Below are 23115 nucleotides of genomic sequence, written 5' to 3'. Positions count from 1 at the left end.
GGCCCCTTTAAAGGGGTCTTTATTGTTATTTATTATTATTAAATATTCTTAATAATAATAAATAAAAATAAGAATGGGATTTGAGACTCTTTGCGCAAACCCTACTTTACTATCTTAAGCCGCCTACTAATCATTGCGGGCTTTCCTTGCCGCCTCATTGCCGGCATGCCAAGCTTCGAAGCGATCTAAGTACTCCTTGAAACCGCCTTGGCCGTCATAGAGACACTGCCAAACATGTTGGTCACTTCTTTGACAGCCGCAGCGCTCACAAGTTGCCTCCCAATATTCTCTATCCTCCCACCTTACGCCTTCGACGCAGTCAAACTCCGCAAAGCGCTGGTCAATTTCCTTCTTCCGGCGCGTTAACTTCCTTTGGGTTTCCTTTGGGCAACATCGTGCAGCAACGTCGCCGTGCTCCTCGCAAGCCACGCTCAGCAGGTCGTAATTGCCGCGGCACCGATGTCGATGCCATTCGTCGTTCTTGTCCTCCTCGCAGCGCTCACATACGTTCTTTAGGCAAACGCGGTTATCAACGTGGTAATCCAACATCTGCGCGCTGCTAAAGAGGCGATTACACTCCTTACAACGCCTTTCGCGTGCCTTCTTAGCGCACACCTTCTTTTCCAGGTGGTATTTTAACATTTGCTTGCTGCTGAACTCCTTGTTACACCGCTCACACTCCATATATAATAAGGATTTAATAACCACTATAAGGGATACCGCATGAAGTCCTCAACGGCCAGAAACTATTCCAAAGAGTGTCTCAGAATGTTGACAATAAGGTTAAATCTTTGTTAAGGATACCTGGAAACTATTCCAAAGAGTGTCTCAGAATGTTAACAATAAGGTTAAATCTTTGTTAAGGATGCCTGGAAAGCCCGTAATGGTCAGTAGGCGGCTTAAAATAGTAAAGTAGGGTTTGTGCAAAGAGTCTCAAATCCCATTCTTATTTTTATTTATTATTATTAAGAATAATTAGGGATATTTAATAATAATAAATAAAAATAACAACCCCTTTGAAGGGCACGTCTTAACAAAGATTTAACCTAAACGTCAACATTCTGAGACACTCTTTGAAATAGTTTCCAGGCATCCTTAACAAAGATTTAACCTAAACGTCAACATTCTGAGACACTCTTTGGAATAGTTTCCACATATACTTAACAAAGATTTAACCTTATTGTTAACATTCTACAGGGGATATCGCATGAAGTCCTTAACGGACTCCTTAGCCCACGTTGCCATAGTTATCAGCGCACCAAACCGTTCTGCGCGCTTCAGACCGCACATTTCATCGTACAATTCCTGCACGCGCTCTTTCAGCCGATCGATCTCCTCCCTTTGCATTTCTATGGTGTCTCTTTTATCTTTTGCGTCGGTGGCAATCCTTCTTACTGCGTCCACTGGGTCCATCGTATATATAATGGATCCGAACCATATTCCCTGCAATGCTCTGATAGTAGGACCCACCGGCTGCGGAAAGACCCAGTTCGTCGTGGAGCAGCTATTAGGACCCTTTAGATACCGCTTCGACTACATCGTGCTGCTCTGCCCCACCTACGTGAATAACCGCACCTGGACGGGCATAGGAGTGAAAGATGACGACTTCTTTGTAGATATCTTAGACCCTAACGAGTTATCCAGCCATTTGAAGTTCTGGCATAAGCAATTCCCTAAAGATACGCAGACGCTCCTCATATTGGATGACATTGCCTGCGGGGACGACGTAAAAAAGCGCACCTCCGAGCTCGTTAAGCTCGCCTTCAGCGGTAGACACGACAATATCAGCGTTTGGTTGCTTTCCCAGCAGCTTACCAGTGTCTCTAAGCCCTTCAGGGAAAACATAGGCTCTCTCGTAGTATTTTATACTCCGAGCCGGAGTGACCTGGAAACCATCTTAAGCGACTACGGCGGTGAGATATCCAAGGAACAGTTACACGAATACATGCGGCATTTAAAAACGCACCAACATTCCAAGATGATCTTCTCTTTGAGGTTTCCGTATTCCATTAACATATATGGACATTGAGCAGCTCTTAGATGAAGTCCCCACACAGTTAGACGAAAGTAACCTCAAGGAACAACTTAACATCCTTGTGTCTTCGGGGAAGTGTAAAGAAATGATAGGCAAGGAACTTACCCATGAGCAAGTTAATAAGTTGTCAGAAGAGGAAGTTAAGAAGTTCCATAAGAGGTACGAGGCCGCCCTTGCAAGTAAGACCACGGACGCCGTAGCAGACTCCGCTATCCGACTTGCGACTAAATTGCTTGGACTTGCACTGCCCATAGACGACGTGGAGCAACTGCGGAAGGACATAAGCGAGGACTATGTCATCGCCCAAGAACTTAAGATAACCTGCGGGTGGTTGTCTTTGAAGTGCGGTAAGTTAATGGCAGTCGCCTCTGCGGCTTTGCACGTAGCTCAGCACGTCGACTTGAAGGAGGTACTAGGTTCCTTCGGAACATCTTGAAAGGACTTCAAGAAGGACAGAGAAGTCGAAAAGGTCTTCCAGGCAGCACTTGCTGAGGTACCTGATCAAGTCGCCTCAAGTACTTAGTCAAGTCGTTGTCAAGTCACCTCAAGTACTTAGTCAAGTCGTTGTCAAGTCATCTCAAGTACTTAGACAAGTCGTTGTCAAGTCACCTCAAGTACTTAGTCAAGTCGTTGTCAAGTCATTGCCAAGTCATTGTCAAGTCGTCATCAAGTTACTTGTCAAGTCCTTCAAGTCCCTTAATATAAGATGAGTGGCACCGAAGAACAACCACCCGTAGAAGATACCAAGATTACCAAGGCTAAATCTCCAGGCAGAGTCGCTGCCGGAAAGAAGCTCGCGGAGATGAACAGGAAGAACAAAGCAAAAAAGAAGAAAAGGTGGAGGAAAAGGTAGAAGAAGAGGAATCCTTTTGGAATCCCGGCTACGTCATTGGCGCGTTAGGAGTCGCTATAGCAGCAGGCAGCCTTTACTTACAATGGCGGGCAGCAAAAAAGGTAAAACCACCAACATATCACGCACCTGTGCAGGAGCCGCCTAGAAGCAAAATACCCGTAATGGAATAACCTTCTCGCTTTGCAATATAATGTCGACCGCGTTATTGAAAACTGTTGAAGAAGCAGCTATTATTACTTCCATCGTTGCGGGTATTGGTTGGGTAGGTAAGAAAGTGCTAAAAGAAGACTTTACTGAAGACCCAAGCAAGAGCTTCGCTAATTTTGCTAAGATGACCGCTGCCGTAGGCGGGGCTATCATGCTAAAGGATTACCTACGAAAGGAAAGGTACCTGCCTACGGCGTAATATATAAATGGTTAGCTTAGTCGCAGGTGGAGTTATTGCAGCTTTAGCATTTACAGGGGCTAATTATGGTGGTAGATATCTGGATAAATTAGTTAGCGGTGATAGAAACGCAGAATCTAACGCTGAGAGGAAGAGGCACGACTTAGCGCTGGAGAAATATCAGCGAGACGTGGCAGCTTGGAATGAAAAAAGACAAGCTTACAGGGATTGGTTGGATAAGAACTACCAAGACAAAATGCAGGCGGATAAGAACTTCGAAAATACAGACTACGCCTTTAAACTTTATGCGCAAGCACACCCCGACTTTAGAATGAGAAAGCCTCAGTTTAAGGATTACTACCAGCCTTCTAAGAAACAAAAAGACAATGAGCTGGTATTTGTTGGCATCGCAGGGCTGGCGGGAGGCGTGGCCTTGGCGTATCTAATATAATGATCGTCTTTTTGGAAAGCGACAAGAATAACTTTACCACTTATCTGAATCCTCCCATCCGCGCGGAAAGGGTTAGGCTGGTTAGTTGCTCTTTGTACAATTCTTGGTATAATTTGATTGGCGGCTTTGTCGTTGTGAATTCCCAAAAGCCAAAAATACCAGATTCCCATTACACCCCTATAACACTGGCTAAGGAGCTAGCAAAGCATGGATATACTCTTACCACAGGATTACCCCATGAAATGAAGTTCAAGAAAAATAATGGGAGTGCCAATATAAAGGACAGTTCATTGGTAGAACTCCTGGGCCTTACTAGTACCACGATCAATGGTCAACTTGACGTGAAATGGAAAGTTCCCGCTAACTACGAAGTTTACTGCAGCCTAGTAAGCTCGTACTTTAATGAAGGACCCAGTAATCTAATGTCCAAGTTTCCACCTAAGGGTAATCCATTTGACCTGGTAGAATACACTCCCATTTCTTTAAGCTATGACTTGTCTCATTTGGTAGAAAGCATAAACATCACCATTAAAGTGGACGGAAAGACGGTGGATTTTAACGGACGCAAGATCAATCTCGTCCTGGAATTCATATAATGGGCCGCGTAGAGGACAAACTTAAAAGGATTTACTATGGGCCTGAAGGCTATTGGAGAGGAGCATCAGCTATCAAGAAACTCGCGACCGCGGCCAGGGTATCAGAAGAAACGGCTAAGAACTGGTTGAAAAAACAAACCATCTGGCAGGTTTATCTTCCCGTGCCCAAGTACATTCCCAGGCCCAGCTTTACCGTAAATGCCCCCAACGAGGTTCATCAGGCGGATTTGCTTTTCTTACCGCACGATAAGGTGAGAAAAAAGACCTATAGGTACGCTTTGACCGTAGTCGATATCGCAAGCAGATACAAGGACGCCGAACCCATAACCAGCAAGGATTCTGGGGAAGTCGCAGAAGCCCTAGGTAGGATTTATAAGCGCGTCTTGAAATGGCCTAAGCTGCTGCAAGTGGATGCGGGGACGGAGTTCATGGGCGTGGTTACTAAGACCCTGAAAGACCACAGCACTAAGATTAGAAGAGCCGAAGCTGAGTACCACAGGGGTCAGAGCATCGTCGAAAGATTCAATAAGACCTTGGCCGAGCGCCTCTTTGGGTACCAGTATTGGAAAGAGCTGGAAGATCCCTCCAAACGCAACAGGGAATGGACCCAGAGGCTCCCCCAGGTCGTCGCGGCTTTAAACAACGAGGCGGCCAGGGCTACAGGAATAAAACCCAAGGATGCCATAAAAAAGAAACACGTGGAACACAAGTCCTACGTCAGAAGTTCAAGGGCGGTCGGACTGAAGGAAAAAAAGCTACCCCGCGACATAGTGGTCAGATACCTCTATCAGCCGGGGGAACTCGAAGGTGGCAGTAAGAGAGCCACGGATCCTAACTGGTCTTTGGAAACGTATGAGATTTCGAAGTCCGTCACCAAGGAAGGGCAACCCGTGTTGTATTACCTAAATGGCCCAAGTCGTGGATTTGTCATGGAAGAGCTGCTCATAGTCCCCAAAGACTCAGAGTAGCGCTGCTCCGCGCGCCCGATTGCACTCTAGGCATGTCAGCCTTACGTTACCTCTGCAATGGCCGAGCTTGTTGTTGATACGATCCACGGAGAACTGTTGATCGTCATTCGGGTCAAACCTCCATAGTAGAGGTATGTTACACTTTGCGCAGCGGGCGCCTTTCTTATAGACGTCGTCCACGCATAGGTCAAACTTTATCCCCGCATAGCGGGGATCTTTGCTCTTTTCTTCGTCGTGGCGCTTGTAGCGAAGGAGTTTCTTAGCAATGTTCTCTTTGGCTACGTCTTCTGGGGTGCGGTCGTAACGCATTTGTGGCCCCCAGGCCCTTTTTAACTGTTTGGCATACTCCACACGACTTACGGCGGTGTAGATAAGGTTGCTCCAACACAGCCGCTGGTCTATGACCCATAAGGTTTCTTTTATGGTAAGTCCCTGCGCGCTATGGACTGTCATACAATAACCTAAGCGCCAATCGGGGTGTGAGGTAATTCTTTCTACTTTTTCTATGGGCACCCAGGCTTTATCTTGAGTTACGGCATTCTGCAGTTGGATGTCGGTGCCTGGCACCCATACGTCTCTTTTTTGCATTCGGGTGTCGTGGGGTTTATAGCAGACGGGCACGGGATATGTAGGGAATCGCTCGCGGTGTATATTCAGTAGGTCTTTCTGTATGCGTGATTGTGCTGCGCGCTTGCTGCTCAACACCAAATCCTTTGGATGCCACGCGTGAAGGAATTCCTCGTATTTCTTCGCTCGTACACGTTTGCGAAGTATCTTGTTTTGTTCCGCGTCACTGAGGCCCCGAAGTTCCGCCTTTAGGTTTCTTACTTGATCCTTACTGCGGTAGTCGGTGTTAATTTCTTCTGCATAGTCGACCATTTCTTTCAACCATTCGTGGGGCATCTCTCCGCAAATAGGCGGTGGCTGGCAGGGGTCGCCGGCGAATATCACTTGACATTTCCCGCGTAGGAAGTCTACGAACTCCTGCAGGATTTCTAATGGCACGGTGCATATCTCATCCCATAGTATTACCGGCGGTATATCGTGGATTGCTTCCGGCACCCACTTTTGACCATTCCAGCGGAAGAAGCTGTGGTACATCTGCGCATCGTAACCCATCTCCGTTAATTCTCGCTCCAGACGATGCGTTGGTGTTAACACCTTTATCTTTGGAAATAGTTTCAAGACACGCGTAGTTTTACCACTGCCACCGGTTCCGTAGAGGTAAGAGAAGCGTTTGTAAGATATTGGATTGGCAACCGACGGTAAAGGCTCCACAGTGGGCGTTATTGAACCATGTGTGTGTTCCCCGTGGTATTCTACGCGTTCTCTCCAGGCCTTTATTTCTTCGTCTTTGACGCGCCATTGACCGCTCTCTGCAAGTTCGTCCTCTGTATAGAATTCCTGCATCTTTTCTAACACTTCTGGCTTTACATACAAAGAATCCGTGGCTACGCGTGGGATATCCTCTTTGTCAAACCGCAACAGCATTGACAATAGATTAATGTGCGCATATGCTAACATGCTGGCCCGAAGATGGTAATATTGCGGGCGATGATCTTGGTAATAACACAGCGCATTCCATTGCCGTTCCCCTTGGCCTTCTATGAAGTAGTCCCATTTCTCTACGGATACCATTGTTCCTTGGTCATGTGCACGTTTTATGAGGAAGCTTAGCTCACCGGCGTCTGTTATTAAGCGTCGCTGCATGTGTTTTTCGCCTTCTTTTGCGCCCTGTGTGAATTTACCTATGACCACACGCGCTGTGGGGTTGTGCTCTGGAAGCCATTGTGTAAAGGCGCTATGGCAGAGTATGGCTTCATGCGCTGTGTATGTGAGGAGTTTACGCTCTTCGAGAAACTTCAGCAGGGGCACGGGGATCCATTCTTTCTCCTGTAGATGTTTCCCGTACCACGCGTAAATTATTGGATGTAAGTCTTCTGCCAACTCCCATGTGGTTAGTCTGACGAATCCTGTTGCTGGTGCGTCGTATTTACAGTCTAACGCGACACGAAAGAATTGTGAGTCGGGATGCCCGTATCTATCGTAATACTCCTTACAATCCCCAAGGCCTTTAAAACTGGCAGGGTAGCAATGTTTCATATCCAGGGATACGTATTGATCTTCGTCGTACTCCATGTTCCACAGACCTCCATGGCCGTGTTCTACACAGGCTTTGGCTATGTCTCCGAATTCTTTTGGGGTGGGTTTCCAGCCGTTTCTTTTCTTTGCGGCCAGGAAGTCCAAACTGCGGGAGCTAAGGACCTCATCTGAAAAGTCCTCACCAAGGATTTCGCAGGCGCTTTGGATGCGCTGGTGTTCGCTCTCGGGCCGGTAAAGAGTGCCGTCTTGCGTCATGAATTGATTTCCTTCCGAATCCATTAGCCATATGGAATTCTCGTGGATCAAATCTATAAGTGGTGACCCCTTGTAGACCTTTGTCTCCTTCTTTCTTGGAAACCTAAGTTCTCTCCATGCGTGCGCGTTGTGTTGATAGATAACAATAGGCGCTCCCCGGCCTCCATACTTTTTCGTCCCTTCGTAAATGAAACCGTCGGTGATGTCCTTCACGTGTATGCGGCGTTCTAAGGCAGTTTCTAACTTTTTGATGTTTTCGATGGAGCCTCCAGTTTTACGAGTAGAATGCTCCCATTTCCTGATGGCTTCTCTTCTTTTTGGCGTAAGCTTACCACCCCGAGAGGAATCCTCGAAAAACTCCCTAACCAGCTTCCCGACACAGTTACCAGGATGTCGCATTGGTCGCAACTTCTTAACATCCGGCTTCTTAATCTCGTATGCACCGTAAATGACCACGGTAACCGGGTAAGCGACCTCGTAGAAGAGCATGTCTATTCCCTCAAGTGCTCCCGGTCGTGTGTGCTTATTCAAAACGAACAGGTTCTGCTTACCAGACGCTCTGATAGGATTACGACCCTTTTCTATTATCCACTCACCGTCTAAGTACTTTACGAATGTCAACTCCAAACGGTAGTCACCGGCCGGCATTCTGTTGATTATCTTTTCAGCCATTTTGTGATTCATAGTTTTGTCTGTCTTTCCCTCCATAAATGTAGCGAAGACAAAGTCAGCGTCTGAGTTATCCATCACCTGATTTCCGAGCCTGCGCACAGTTTTGTTTTGAATGTCGTTGATGGTGGCCATGTATATCTAAGGAATATTTTAACCTCCGTTTGCGGTACCCAACACAGCAGCAGTAAGGACACACCGCGGGAAATCCCGTAAATCTGCTGTACCCGTCTTCGTAAATCCGCGAGTTAAACCCGTATATCTTTGGCATCGATCGCGAGTCCCCCTTACTGCTGCTCTAGTCCGATCAGAGGCGGTAAAAACGCTTCATTGCACATCTGAGCATGTGCATCGAAGCTGAAATTGAGCCCGCGGTGAATCTTTAGCCTTCCCGCCATGTTCCCATGACAATTATGGCGTCATCATATCCGAAAAATTCGGGTACGAAATGTTCTCCGTCCACACTAATACGGTTAGCCGGCGTTTTCAATTTGTTCCACTCTGAAGACCGTATTCGAAAAAAATTCTTTTTCGGTGAAGAATTGTTCCGCATTTGCCCGGACTAGTGTGGACGGTAGGCCTAACCGAATAAATAAAAATTCGGATTCAAATTTATCCGGCATAGTGTGGACGGGGCCTTATCCAATTACAAAGCTTTATGCGAGTTTCCAGTAATGATGGATAATTATATCTCGAAGATTTAGGTGTGCAATGAAAGCTTACTGCTTAAATGCTACAACGAAAAACACTTTTGCTGGTTCAAAAAGAATAATTCGATGAAAAGAATACTTGGACATTTTTTTAATGCAAAACAAGGTGAAATGATATATTTGATATCTGTGGGTGCTTGCGGTAATGCCGAATAATATTTCTGTACGGACAGGCTAACTCTGAGTATATGCCTTTGTAATCAAGGTACTGGGCGGTATTTTAGGAATCCCGAAATATTCTATTTACGTTATTAGTTTTGGAGACACTATGAGCACAAAATCGAGGATTAGAGATTAGGCTTTTTAGGAGAGGAGGATATGTAAGTAACGGTACATTTATTTCAGTCGTTATGTTCAACGAATCTTCACACTATCATTGTATTTTTATATATTCGACATTACATCTAATCTTCGTTATTTAACAGTTTTATACCAAGTTCAATTGGGAAGTGGGACTAATGAATCAATTATAGACAGTTTTGCAAATGTACATTTTTTTATAGATTTATCCGAATATTTAACTTATGTAGATATTGTTATTTATTTTATTTACTTTTATTTTATTTATTTTTTATTTCATTTTATACAAATTTATATCATTGTAAATATTGAGTTTTTCAATTATCTGGATTGCAAATCAATTTTGTAAATAAAGATAACTAAAAAGATTATTTGAATGATTTGTACTGAAGAATTTTTTTCTCTCTCTAAAGGAATCGATTGATAAATCAAGTGATGACGAATCTGATCCAAGCAGTGATAACGAAGATGAGGTAAATAATGAAGTGAATAAAGGAAACCATTATATATTCAGAACAAGGAACCCTAATGGAGCCTTCTCAAATTCCTGGGATTTCTTTTCCAGCCTTTTATAGCGATACTGAAAATTTCATAACCTGATGCGTAAACAACTAGTAAGTAATATTTTTCTTATTGGTTTCTTTAGAATGTAACTCTCTATCACTACACCAATGACAATGGAGCTCAGGGTATCAGTAAAGACAAAATGATTAAGGCTTCTACTGACAAAAATAATGATGCAGTTTTTGGAGAAGGTAAAGATTAATTTACTAACCCATCCATAAATCTACTCATCCATCTACTCATTCACCCATCCATCCAATTCCAACCCCATAAAACAATACATACATATTACTCCTCATTCAGCCATCCATCCTTTCATTTACCCAAATTCAATCGCCTACCCATCTTACTCCTCATATTCACCCATCCGAACCATGTCCAATCAACTTCCCATTCATTTACCTACCAATCCTAGTCCTCATTCAACCATAACACCATATCCACCCTACCCCCATTGAATCCCCTACCCTGTAGAAAATATTCTTGCCTTTCATAGATATCTATTTATTAGGAACTTCATGAAACTCAGATTCATTATCCCTTGTGTTGTTGCTTCCATAAGATAGAAATCTCGAATGTGTGCTGTGTTGATGTTTCGATGTGTTGCGTGTATCGATGCGTCGATGTATCGATGCGGTTCACTAAAAATACAATCAAAGAGATTCTTAGAATCAATCTGTGTGATCTAATACAAACTATAATAGACTTACCAAATGTGTCCCTATCAAATCCAACAGAAAAACTCATTAACAACCTCCAATATTCCTCTTGATAACAAATTAAATTCATAACTAAAGTTCACGTGCTGTGTTAACTATCTTAGTACTACTTCTATAGTACCCGGTGTCTCTCGGACAAATCATCTGGGCCTGGTGACCTGTCGCGCATATACCCATCTTACTCCTCATTCACCCATGGCCATCAAACCATATCCAATCAACTCCCCCATTCATTCACCTACCCATCCTACTCCTCATTCAACCATAAACCCATATTCACCCTACCCCCATTCGATCGCCTACCCATCTTACTCCACACGCTTAACCACCTATCCACCTCTCCGCCACTTATCAATCCATCCTCGATCCACCTATGATGCTTATCTTATGCTTTTGTTACTTTTTCTCCCTCTCTTTTCCATATATGAGGTGTCTATTTGACTGCCATGGATCCTTACACCTACAGCAAAGAAGAAATAATACGCAATAACTATGACGATGGCCTTTCCGTTCACAAAAGCACTCGATTTCACGACAAGGCTGACAGTGCTATTGAAGTTAGTATTCCAGTGAGCGAGGTGTCCAAGGTCGATAATACTGATCGCGATGTCTACTTGTACGATGGGCATCTCAACCTTGATGAATATGACCACTCCGTATTGAAAATTAATTGACTCGTCAAGCATGAATCTTTGGGGTGCAACGAAATAACTCAAAATCCCTTAAGACTATAAACAACAACCGCCATCTAAGGAGACAAGCTAGTTATGAGAAATGATTTGTTATAGTCAACCAAACAACCAAATAGCGACTATGACACAACATGCACCCCAGAAATTTTGGTAGATCAAAACACGTTGAAGTAATAATAGGTCATTTAGCTTAAATCCTTTTTTCTCACTGTTTTCAAACTTATTCAATTCGTTTATGAGTTATGATTAATGTCTCCTATCAATATATAAGCAAATCAAGCTAAGGCGCTTTAAGCCCCCTCTACACAAGCAATTTTTATGTGGCAATTTCTATGTGGCAATTTTCATTTGCTCGTGTAGATGACAAAAATTGCGCGTTTTTTATGTGACAGCTATAGTTGTTGGAAAGCTGGCGTCCTAGTTTTTATGTGGCAAATAAAAATAGCCACACACCGAAAATTGACGAGACGACATATAAATGTGGCAACTATTTTGACGTCATCTGCGCATCTAATTAAACATGGCGGCTTCAGGAGAGAGAAGAAAAGAACGGCAAATGAAACTTGAAATCAAAACCGGAAAAAAGTTTTGAAATCCATCATGGTCTGTTTCCCTTAACTCTTTTACTAGATTATCAGCAAATTCTTGAGCCTTTCTACGTAATTGGGTTATCCAGGGTTTTACCCCACATTTTCTAAGTATTTTTTGGTCTTTTCTATTAGTGATAAAATAAGTGATCACTGCAGCAGTATTTCTATTTTTTTCTTTATTTGCACCATTTTCCTTTGCACCCTAGCCCGGCTTTATTTCACAGGCATCTCCGCTGTCCGAAATTATTACTGACTCAAATTGAAAACAAATATTTGTCGATCGTCTACATGAGCAATTAAAAGTTGCCACACAAAAATTGCTCGTGTAGACGGAGCTTTACAATTGAGTTGTTTTCAATTAATTTGCAAATGCTTCTATGTATTAATAAACCGAACTATCTAGGTATGCATAATATGTTCCTATTCAAAATCACGTGCTATTCTTTTGAGAATAAGCTTCTACTTTTCGTCAGGGTGGCTTTGAACAACAGGGCGCGGTTGTACGAAGCCTGGATAGCGCTATCCGGCGGATAAATCCTTATCCAGTGGATAAGTCGATGCTGTTATCCAATAAATTTATCCACTGGATAAGATTTATCCGTTGAATAGCGCTATCCAGGCTTCGTACAACCCGGACCCAGGAACCACTAACTTAGGGACCAATTTGAAAATGCTTTTCTTTTTCCTCAGGAATTTTGTTTTAGGCCCATCTAACATTAGATTTATGTGCAAATGTTATATTTTTGGAAATTGTTAAATTGAATAATTAAAATTACTATTTCTTGGTCGAAATGACGTGACCATATGACGTGAATGTCACTTGATCTCTATGTTATCCACTTTATATCGCATTGACACCTGACTGACGGCTGCAGTTCACCCGCTTCCAACGAGACGAACAACGAACACTTGGTGTCATAAGTCACTTCAAAATTCAACAGCAAGTATAAGAAGCCAAAGAAAATTCAAACAATGTCCAAGGTAGGATGACAATCTCTTAAGTAAGTTTAACAATTAGCTTTAAGCGATGTACGTTTTCCTTGGATATGAAACACACGGATGTTCAGTATACGTACTGAACCTTGTTGGACGTCATATTTTACTTGCAGTTGAAAGGAATAATACAGTATTGAATGTTTTTGCTTCAGTTGAACCTCCTCACAATATACTGCTCTTCAGTAAGGTATACTTTATAGATTATATGTATAATATATGTACTGATTTATGACTATGAACATTGACTATTGTAGTATCGTTATAGAGTATACTGTTATTACAATATATATTAAGGATTTTCTAATTGAAATCACGTTCGTAAATAAATTATCAGTGACTCGACTGGTACCTCGTGCTGTTTGAGGAAAACGACATAACGATATTAAAGCAAACGAATTATTATGTTATTCCCCTTAATAGAATAGCAATTTTTCTTTATCAAAAAAGTTAATGCTCATAGAAGTATTAGTGAGACTCAGGGCATTTGAATTTAGTTAAAAAAAACTTTTTACATAAGCTGAAGCAACGTCATACCTCATCGAATTCCTGGAACTTGTTTCAGATGGAAGAGCAGATCGGTTTAGCATTTCTTGGAAAAATATATTTAAAAATTATTCGCCGAAGGCCAAGTGAATATCGGGGATTATCACATAATGGGCAAAATTATTGGTAGTTCAGTTGCTTAGCAACGCTTATAAAATGTAAACTTTTCTTTCAATTTTTGCAAACAAAATGGCTTCCCGTTTCCGTTTTGCATTGGCAGACGAAGAAACCACAAGAAACTAAAACGTTCAAGCGAAAATGAGAACACTAGAAAGAGTACAGGTGTTTGGATAAATGTTTTCCGCAAATGGGCCTCGGAAAGACCACTCAAGTAGTCTCAAATGTGTACAACTTCACCAGCTCCAAATGTGACTTTGAACGCCAGCGCTGGAAATCATAATTCAGCCAAACCACCTTGGTCTGGGCTTAATCAGTCAAAACCCCACTTTATTCGGCTTCTTCCTTTGGATTCTGATTCATATTAAGAATTTTGTCGATAGGAATCTAGTTTTATGCATGTTTTTATGGGTTTTGACGGGATATTAAATACGTTTGCCATTCTTTCTGTTGAAGCACTTTTGTTCAAGATTGTTAAAACATTTCATTCAGCGGGATCCAAGGGAAACTTGCCAAATAATTATTGTTTAAACTCAGTGATCGATGATATTCTTTTGTACAGGAGAAAACCTTGAAGTATTATTGCGGTCCAAAGCTTGATAGAAGAGAGCACATGTAATGAAGAAACACGTTTGAATTCTGAATAAAATTATTTTGAACCATAACTACATTTGATTTGACAGTTCAGAATAAATGGCAGCGCACGGGCATTATATTGGTTTCAAGACGGATTTTTTTCGTTGAATTTTATCCTAGATTACTTAATGGAAAATTCGCGCATACGGTTTTTATGCACGAGTTGAGAAGTATCAGAAAACGAACGAGTGAGCGTAGCGAACCAGTAAGTTTTCTGATACGCATTAACGAGTGCATAAAAAACGTACAAGCATTTTCCATTCTGTAATTTATTTATCTCATAGATACTGAGATTTCAAAGATCAAAACTTCTAATAATAAAACTAGTATAGTTGGTTTACATGCAGGCCGAACAAAAAGGAATAATCAAAAACTTGTAAGCTACTGAACTAAAAAACGGGTTTTAATAAATAAACTGAATTTAATTGAGGATGCCTATCTTTCCAGTTAGGAAGCGAGTTAGGAAGCGAGTTAGGAAGCGAGTTAGGAAGCGAGTTAGGAAGCGAGTTAGGAAGCGAGTTAGGAAGCGAGTTAGGAAGCGAGTTAGGAAGCGAGTTAGGAAGCGAGTTAGGAAGCGAGTTAGGAAGCGAGTTAGGAAGCGAGTTAGGAAGCGAATTAGGAAGCGAATGATATTTTATTACAGAATATTTACAGAATATTTACAGAATATTTACAGAATATTTACAGAATATTTACAGAATATTTAATATATATTTAAAAAAAGAAATCGCAAGTAAAACGTCTGCATCAGCCGGTAATTATTAATTTTATGGGTGTAACGCGACTGTTTCTCGTTCGCTGACAACATGTTTGCTGGCTCAACAACGGATCTGTCTGCTTCTCAACACGATGTCGGAAGACGATGTCTTATGTAGTAGTTCTTGGCGTTTTCTTAGCCATTGGACTCAAAGACAATTAGATGCGATGCGGAATTAGTAGTCCTTAAAGCTTCATATCACTGAAATCTTGCAACCTAGACAGTTCTGCTAGTGTTAAATTTATTTCGGTTCTGATAAAAAGTGCAATTCTTAAGTGCTTGTACTTTATTAAGGATATTTTATTACTTTAAACCTTATTATTACGATGTTGATATTGTTATTTAAATTTTAATAAACGTTTTATTGTTACCGTTCATTCAATTGGTATCCACGAAGGTAATTCTGGCTACTCGAACATCAAGTTCCCAAGAAATTGAAATTGAAAATAAATTGAAAAGCTGGTGTTTGGTGTGTGATGATGTTTAGCACGGAGCATACGCACACACGGACATAGCTTTACTTAAATCAAAAGAATCAAGGACAGATGCAGGATGAAGTAAAATAATAAACTACTCGTACTATGAGTCAAATGCTCATTTGAAGTAAGTGAGCCGAAATCGTAAACAAGTTCAACTTTGCAATTCTTAGAGTGGTCGCACTAAACCATGAAACAAATACTTACTCTTAGTACCAAATATTACTAAATAGTAAGATATAACTAGCTAAAAACTAGTGTGAGCTGCGTCGGTGTTTCTAATGAAACGGTAATGATAAAAAGGTAAATTATACACCGTGAAAAAGATGAAAAAACTTACTGACGTTTCGGACGCTAGTCCTTCGTCGGAGTAAAAAGGAAAAAGGTAAAAAGGCTTTTTACTCCGACGAAGGACTAGCGTCCGAAACGTCAGTAAGTTTTTTCATCTTTTTCACTGTGTATAATTTACCTTTTTAGTAATGGTTATAGTGGTTATTAGACAATGGGATCCTGGGGGGTTGTAGTCGACCCAGTTCTGGATAGAGATGTGCCGCCAGAGGTTACAAAAACCTGTGCCTATTCTTAAAAGACACTAGAGAGTAAAAAATTCATACCCTATTCAAAGCAAGTCGGAAAAAGAATGAAAAAAAAAGCGTTTTAATGTCCTCATTTGATTGCGATTTTGGTTCATCTAGCTAACAACATGCTGGAATTTGAGCTTATTTTTAAACTTTCAGATATTTTTAGTTAGTTCTTAGAAAATAGTGTTTAAAGTAGATGTTCTGAGTTTTTAATTTGTGAGTTATGAATTGTTTTGTGAAAAGGTTGATTTCCGCAGGCAATTTTCTTTTCAACCTGTCAAGATGGCCGTATTCAAAATTCATTATCTTGAAAACAAGCTCAGGACAGCCAATTTTTCTTTTCATTTTTGAAATCAGCGTTAAACTCTCTATAAAATATCTTTCTAAGAACATTTTGTAATGATTTCTTGATAAAGTAGCTAGTCACCTTAAGACAATCTTGGCTAGAATGTATGATTTCCTAACTCGCTTCCTAACTCGCTTCCTAACTCGCTTCCTAACTCGCTTCCTAACTCGCTTCCTAACTCGCTTCCTAACTCGCTTCCTAACTCGCTTCCTAACTCGCTTCCTAACTCGCTTCCTAACTCGCTTCCTGACTTGCTAGTTCGTTTGTCTCAATTTAATTTTGTTTTATATTACATATAGTTTACAAATTCAAGTCAGAAAGTTTGACAATTGAAATAAATCTGGTTTTTTTTTAAAGACACAAAACAGCATGCATGTTTACAGAATGAGATATAAAAATCTTGAAATATTTAAGTTAACTGACAATTTGAATAAAAAATGCATACTATGGCTACCTTAGTGATAGAAATTACTCATCATCAGAGTCACTTTGAATTCTTATTCTTTTCCGCTGCTTTGGAGGGTTTTCGTAGAGCGGAGTAAGTGGTGGTGATTGATTTACAGTGTTTATTGTAACTGAAAATTGTCCTCCATGAATTACGGCGTTTGAAAACAATGCCATTGCAGCTCGTTGTCCAGAGTTCATGACAGGAGAAACTTCTTGAAGATTTGAAGCTGATGTGTTTGTAATTTGAGTGAATGGAAGGATACTAATACACGTAGTTAATATGTGTGAGCATATGGGACATTTCCATCTGCTGTCTCGTATACTTAGATGACTGTAATTCTCAATACTTTTTAGGTTTTTATGCCCAGACAGTTAAGCAATTTGAGTTGGCGGCACGTTATTTTCGCTCAGAGTTTGAATCATTGTTTTCCTAGCACTATGGTTGCGAAGCTTATCATTATTCAATCCTGCTTTTCTTGTCATTTCTTTCATGAGACTTCCAAGTTTATTGACGCCGACTGCATTGCTCTTGAACCAGAATTTATCAAGGGACTTTGATTTTATATTGTTGACAGCGATGTAAAATGGAGCATCTGGACTTCTCATCTTTTCAGGTCTTTTCATACCAAAGGTTTTGTAAACTGCCACTGGATCCCTTTCGCTCCTATCAGTCGAAAAAATTGTAGGTGGAAAGAGTCTCACATCGCGTGGGTTCATGCCAGTGCGTGTTTTAGTTTGGCGCTCGTTGAACTCCAAGTATTCAGAACCGCTGTCATTTTTGCACAGTTCTACATCACCCCAGCGCATATTGTGGTGCTCTTCTACTCCTCTTAGGCCAAAATGAAGAGAGTTATTGAGCCAAACGGTATTCAAAATCGTTTCTGGACTTGATAAACCAAGTTGTCCCTTGTCGTATAATATCTTAATTTCGTCATCTGTAATGGCGACGGAAGCTTTAGGTTTGTTTCCCTTCCCTAGTTTCTTTAGCTGTTTCTGCTTGGAGGATAGTGTTTTTCGCGTTTTTTCAAACACAAGATCATTGATAATGCTGTTTGGATAGGACTTTGATTAAATATGTCTTTCAAAACTAGACATCATCCCTCGTAGCGACGACGGTTCGTGCTCTTGGCATTCTTTGGTTCGTACACAAACGAAAAACTCACTGAGAAGTTCATTCAGCTCGGCAGGAGGAATGTCGTCTATCTCGCTACGCGTTTCACCTTTAGCTTGAAGAAACTTGGTTAATAAGGAAACATCTCTTGTCGTAGTTTTCACAGTATTTGTATTTTCCTGTTCTTGAAATAAGCGACTCTACTGAATTGTCGAGTGACACAAATCTGGAGCTTTCTGCAGCCATTTTCGCTCAAGTTGCAAATCGGGCAGAATGGCTATTGTTTAATGGACATCATTATCAAACTCCATCTTAACTCAATTATTGACATCACCTCAAAATGAATATTAATGACAAAAAAAAGTGATCAGTGATTAAAATCGCCAATACTGAGGGGATTTAAAAGCGGGCCGCCAAACTTATGGAAACTATTATTTTAGGAGTCTGGTCTGGAGTATGATTATTCGTGGATAATGATCAATATCTATTCTCAAGAGAATATGAAGTAAGAGAGCATATCCCTGTGACCCATGAAAGTTTCTTGAAAATCTATTTTTAGCTCCGCGCGCTAGTCTGAGCTATTTTAGCATGCGAATCTTGATTGGTCAGATTGTAGTGATGCCGTGGGTACACAAGAGATCGGCAGTGACAAAGCAAGCTTCACGCAGTTGACAAAACAAACTTTATTCAATTTGACGAGAAAATTTGTTTAGAGGAATTCCTTGAGAAATTCTGAAAGGTATTTGAAGGAATCCATTATAACAGCATATGTAAAATATACTCAGCTGAGACAACATCATTCAAGCTTGTTTTTTAATCAAAACAATGGTCGCTCGATTGAGACTCAATCATTTTGGAGTTGATTGCAGTTATAGATGAAACTGTAAGTTATTCCACAATTCTCCACCTAAACTGAAATACAGTTAATATTGCTGTATCCCAAGAACACGTACTTCCGACCTGAACTTCAGTGTTTTCAAAATGACAAGTTATCTAATGGACATCTAAAATGAAGGTAGATTGGACTCGTTTACGAAAGAGCCGGATTTTCGATGAACAAACTTGTTGAATTCACTGAGTCAAGAGTGTAAAAAACTTTAAACTTGAGAGAAATTTTAGCATTTACTGTTGGAATCAGAGGTTTTAAGATAGCTGAAAACAGTCAAGCTGCTCGGAATAGAAGAATTAAACATAAAGGCACTAATACGCCGAACTAAGAGCATCTGGCAGAAAAAATCGCAAGTAAAATGCCCTTCAATCAGGTAAAAATAATCTCTTTTTTATTAGTTTGAATCCTCAGATACTAAGTTTGATTCACTTTTTGTACTTCGCCGATATTGTGATTGTATTTCTATTGTCTGTTTGGGACTTTAGAAGTTGAAAAGTTATGAAAAAAAATACCTGAACATTGAGGCGGAGCGAAAATTCAAGATGCAAAATTTGAAAGAAAGTTCTAGTTTTAATAGTCAAACTTTTTCATTAATTCGCCTTTTCTCAATGGGCAATGTCTTTTGCATAAACTGACACACCGTATTTTGGCAAGCTAAACATATTTAATAATTGTGAAAAATCACTTCAGTGCCTCTTGTAGTTTTTTCCTCTGTGAAAACAGAAAATTTTCTTCGGCACATTTCGGTGCAAATAGTTTTTCTGATTCGTGTGTGAAACAAAATACTGGTCTTATTCATCGTCTTCTTAATTATTTAACTTAAACTTTATTTACTATACAAAACACTACGGTAAATGCTTTTTTGGCTGTATTCACTGTAGGTTTTTCGCTATTTTCATGGTATTTTTTATTGCGGTTTCCTTCCCCATGGCGTCTTCGCTGTTTTTAGCGCTTGTTCGTACGTGACTGAAAATCATCCAGATTTGATCTTTTTCGATGTTCTTTTACATCAATTGCTAAGTTAATGTTTAATTCGTCCATGAAGAACACATGATACTTTAATCATTTCAACTTTTTACTTATTTTGAAGGCATTCTTCTCGTCGGGAACTAAACATTTTTCGCTCGCATGGAAGTCACTACAACTCTGAGCAGCAATAAGGGATCGCATGTTAAAAATAGCTCAGGCTCGCGCGCGCAGCTAAAAATAGATTTTCAAGAAACTTTCATGGTTACAGACCCATGTATGGGAGATGTGCTCGCTTACTTAATATTCTCTTGCTATTCTTTAATATCAAGGTTTTCATTATTTCTTTATTTTAAACATTTCATTTTATTGAAATAAGCATTGGTCATGACTTTCTTAGTGCTTGTTGGCTCCTAAAAGAGCCGGGGTTTTTTTCATTGTAGCTATTTCTTCTTGAACTGAAAGGCAACTCTTCGTACGGATCGAGCCTTCGTCTTCTTTCCGTTGTAAAAAGATGGTGCTTTGCCCAGGTGTAGCTTCACTAACACTGGCATTGCGATTTTTCGCATTTTTCCTGTCAGCGTCACACATCTTACTGTAAACCTTTCAAGACCTGCCTCTCTTATTTCATCTCCGTTCAGCCTGTGGTAGTCACGACTCAGAGTCGACGGCACTGAAGGAAATATTCGGCGGATGACATTATTTCACTCGACAAGACTTTAAGAGTGTCGTTGTTTGTGAGAGTAAAACTCACTCGACAAGACTTTGACTGCCGAGAAGCTTTATTGTTTTGATGTGAATAAAACTCACTCTTGATGAGTCCGTTTGATGATGTTTTGATGGTAGCCGGGTATTTTTACCAGCAATCATATGGTTTTATTGAAGAGTCGAGACACGTAGGATGGATGTGTGGGCCCAGCTCCACCAATTTATCTTGGAAATAAATATATCAATATTGTGGATCATACTACTTGTTTGGGCTTAGTGATTGATAATAGACTGACATGGTCAATGCATGTAGACCATGTGAAGAAATCTTTCACACAGAAGGTTGGGGCATTGAGAAGAATGAAGAAGCTTCCTGTAAAAGTATTAGAAGAGATCTATTTTAAAACCATTATTCCAGCAGTAACCTATGGTATAGTGGTGTGGGGTAATTGCAGTTCTGCAGTTATGGAGACCTTAGATCCCATTCATGCAAGAGCAGCACGAATCATTCATCACCAAGAAAACCTTCAAAAACTAAACTGGTTACCAATCTCTTACATCTACAAAAGACGCCTTCTCCTTTTAATGCATGATGTTCTTCAAGATAAAGTTCCATACTCCATGAAGTCCCTCTTCAAAGTAAAGACAAAAGCAAAATCCTCCCGTAGGGGAAACCAAGTTGAAATCCCAAGAGTAAAACATGAAGTTGGAAAAGGGACAATTCAATATAGAGGCCCAGTTATTTGGAACTTTATGAACAGAATTGTTAATTTGGAATCAAGTGTTAGTAAGGATAATTTTAAACAAATTATACGTAAATTTTCTAAAGACATTAATAATTTTTCATTCAGGGCTTCTTTAATAGCGAAAAAAGATGATGATTTTTTATATTTTTAGTCTTTTAGAAATTTTAGAAATTTAAGTATTTAGTATTTATTTATTTATTGAATTTCCATTTATTATCTATTGAATAATTATAACGAATATAAGTTTAATTGATTTTCTATATTTTTGTTTTTTATTTTTAGATATTTCTATTTAGTTATTTATAGATTATTGTAATTAGTTAGGCAGCAGGTCCACATCAGCCTGTGGCTGCGTAGTTTAGTTAACCTGCTTAACAAATAAAAGTATGTATGTATGTATGTATTCGAGCGAAACGAGAGCGTGGGTGTTTCCAGAGTAACGATCGGATAGGTTTTCTCTGGGGAGATATGTAGGCGGAGCTAAACCTTGTGCGGGAAATTTGAAATGTGCTCAGCCTTGAATACTAATGAAGACGAAACTATTTATCTTGCTTGAAGTTTAATTCCCGCTAGCCAGATAGTTATTGATGATCAGCTGATAAGATGAAGACTGAATTTCATATTCGATTTATCATTTCCCGCTGGTAGTGAGATCATTTAATGTTTGAGTGACTATAAAAATGAACGGAAACATTTAAGTATGTCGGGTGTAGATACATAATCATAAATTAGCATAATGATATTTCCAGCCATTCTGCCCGAGGCGCCAGTTTGTTGACACAGTGAGACTTCGTCGATCTTGCTTATTATTGGACGAACGATAATTTTTCACTAGTAACAATACATCGTTCGTCCAATCAGAAATGCGAACGGTATTTTTTCACTAGTGAAAAACATCGTTCGCCTTTCTCATTAGCTAAATTTAGCACACGAACGAGAATTTACTAAACTAGATTTCCGTGTGTAATTTTCAGTATCTATGAGATAAATATATGATAAACGGGTAATCGTATGGTTCCTTGTAAAATTAAGGACTAATTTCACGAGTGTTTTCAAAGTTTTCACAGTCATACGAAAACTAATCTGGCTAACCATGGATGTTATCACGAAGGCAGCACAAATTATCCTGGAAAGAAATTTGACAAATCCATGGCGTCCCTCGTCGTTTGGATGTCGGTCCCGCAAAATATTCCACAGATACTTACATTATATAGTATTCATAGCGTTTTTTATTTCTTAGAATTGCTCGAAATAACTATGACGTGATTGTCACGTGATCTCCTTTTTATATCACCTTGACGGATGACTCAGGACCATTCACCCGCTTCCAACGAGACGAACGAACCCTCGGTGCCGTAAACCACGAAGAAATTCAACAGCAAAAATAAGTAACCAAAAAGAACCCAAACAATGTCTAAGGTAAGATGAGAATCTAAATGTACGTTATGATTTTCCTCAGCGAATATGTAATATGAAAGGAGTTATCTGAACAATAATAATGCCTCACTTGGAAATGAATTGAATAGAAAATAGAAAGTTTCTTCTTAAATTTTATTTTCCAAAATATTACTAGTATTCATTGAAGTATATTTTAAATTGTATAAATTATGTGTATATGGAGGATTTTTTTATTGGAAATGACGTTAGTAGATAGATTTTATACAGTGACTTGACTAGCCGGTACCGCGTGCTGTTTGAGCGAAAACGAATGTTTAGCGAAAAATTAGTGCAACGTTGCAAATAATTGCAGGTCATTCTCTTAAAAATTTTTTACCATACAGAAATACTCAAAGAAGAATTGAGTTGGTTAGATTAGTGTGTGAGTCAGGAGGTTTAATAAATTCAGTTTAAATTTTCGCTTTCATCCTTTTCTTAGAAGCAAAATTCAGATATATAGGTCGGTGAA

General features: G+C 40.0%; 1 protein-coding gene and 1 pseudogene across 4 annotated transcripts in view; one reads left to right on the top strand and one right to left on the bottom strand.

Moving 5' to 3' along the window:
* Positions 1-22628, top strand: part of LOC148906323 (uncharacterized) — a 50022-nt gene extending 27394 nt beyond the window's left edge. For all 4 annotated transcript variants that reach the window (XM_089037448.1, XM_089037447.1, XM_089037446.1 and 1 more), the window contains 4 exons: positions 9739-9798; positions 9972-10080; positions 11038-12871; positions 22450-22628. In XM_089037448.1, coding sequence (XP_088893574.1) covers positions 9739-9798; positions 9972-10080; positions 11038-11282 — 414 coding nt within the window. In that variant the 3' untranslated portion in view covers positions 11283-12871; positions 22450-22628. The remainder of the gene's footprint in view (positions 1-9738; positions 9799-9971; positions 10081-11037; positions 12872-22449) is intronic.
* On the bottom strand, positions 16697-18151 carry LOC148906324 (uncharacterized protein KIAA1958 homolog; annotated as a pseudogene).
* Positions 22629-23115: the final 487 nt, after the last annotated feature.

Source organism: Actinia tenebrosa, unplaced genomic scaffold (assembly GCF_029948245.1).
Source record: "Actinia tenebrosa isolate PJP-AT-01 unplaced genomic scaffold, QUT_ActTen_1.0 PGA_scaffold5__44_contigs__length_20552954, whole genome shotgun sequence".
NCBI classification, from domain to species: Eukaryota; Metazoa; Cnidaria; class Anthozoa; order Actiniaria; family Actiniidae; genus Actinia; species Actinia tenebrosa.
This window is presented reverse-complemented; position numbering and strand designations above follow the sequence as displayed.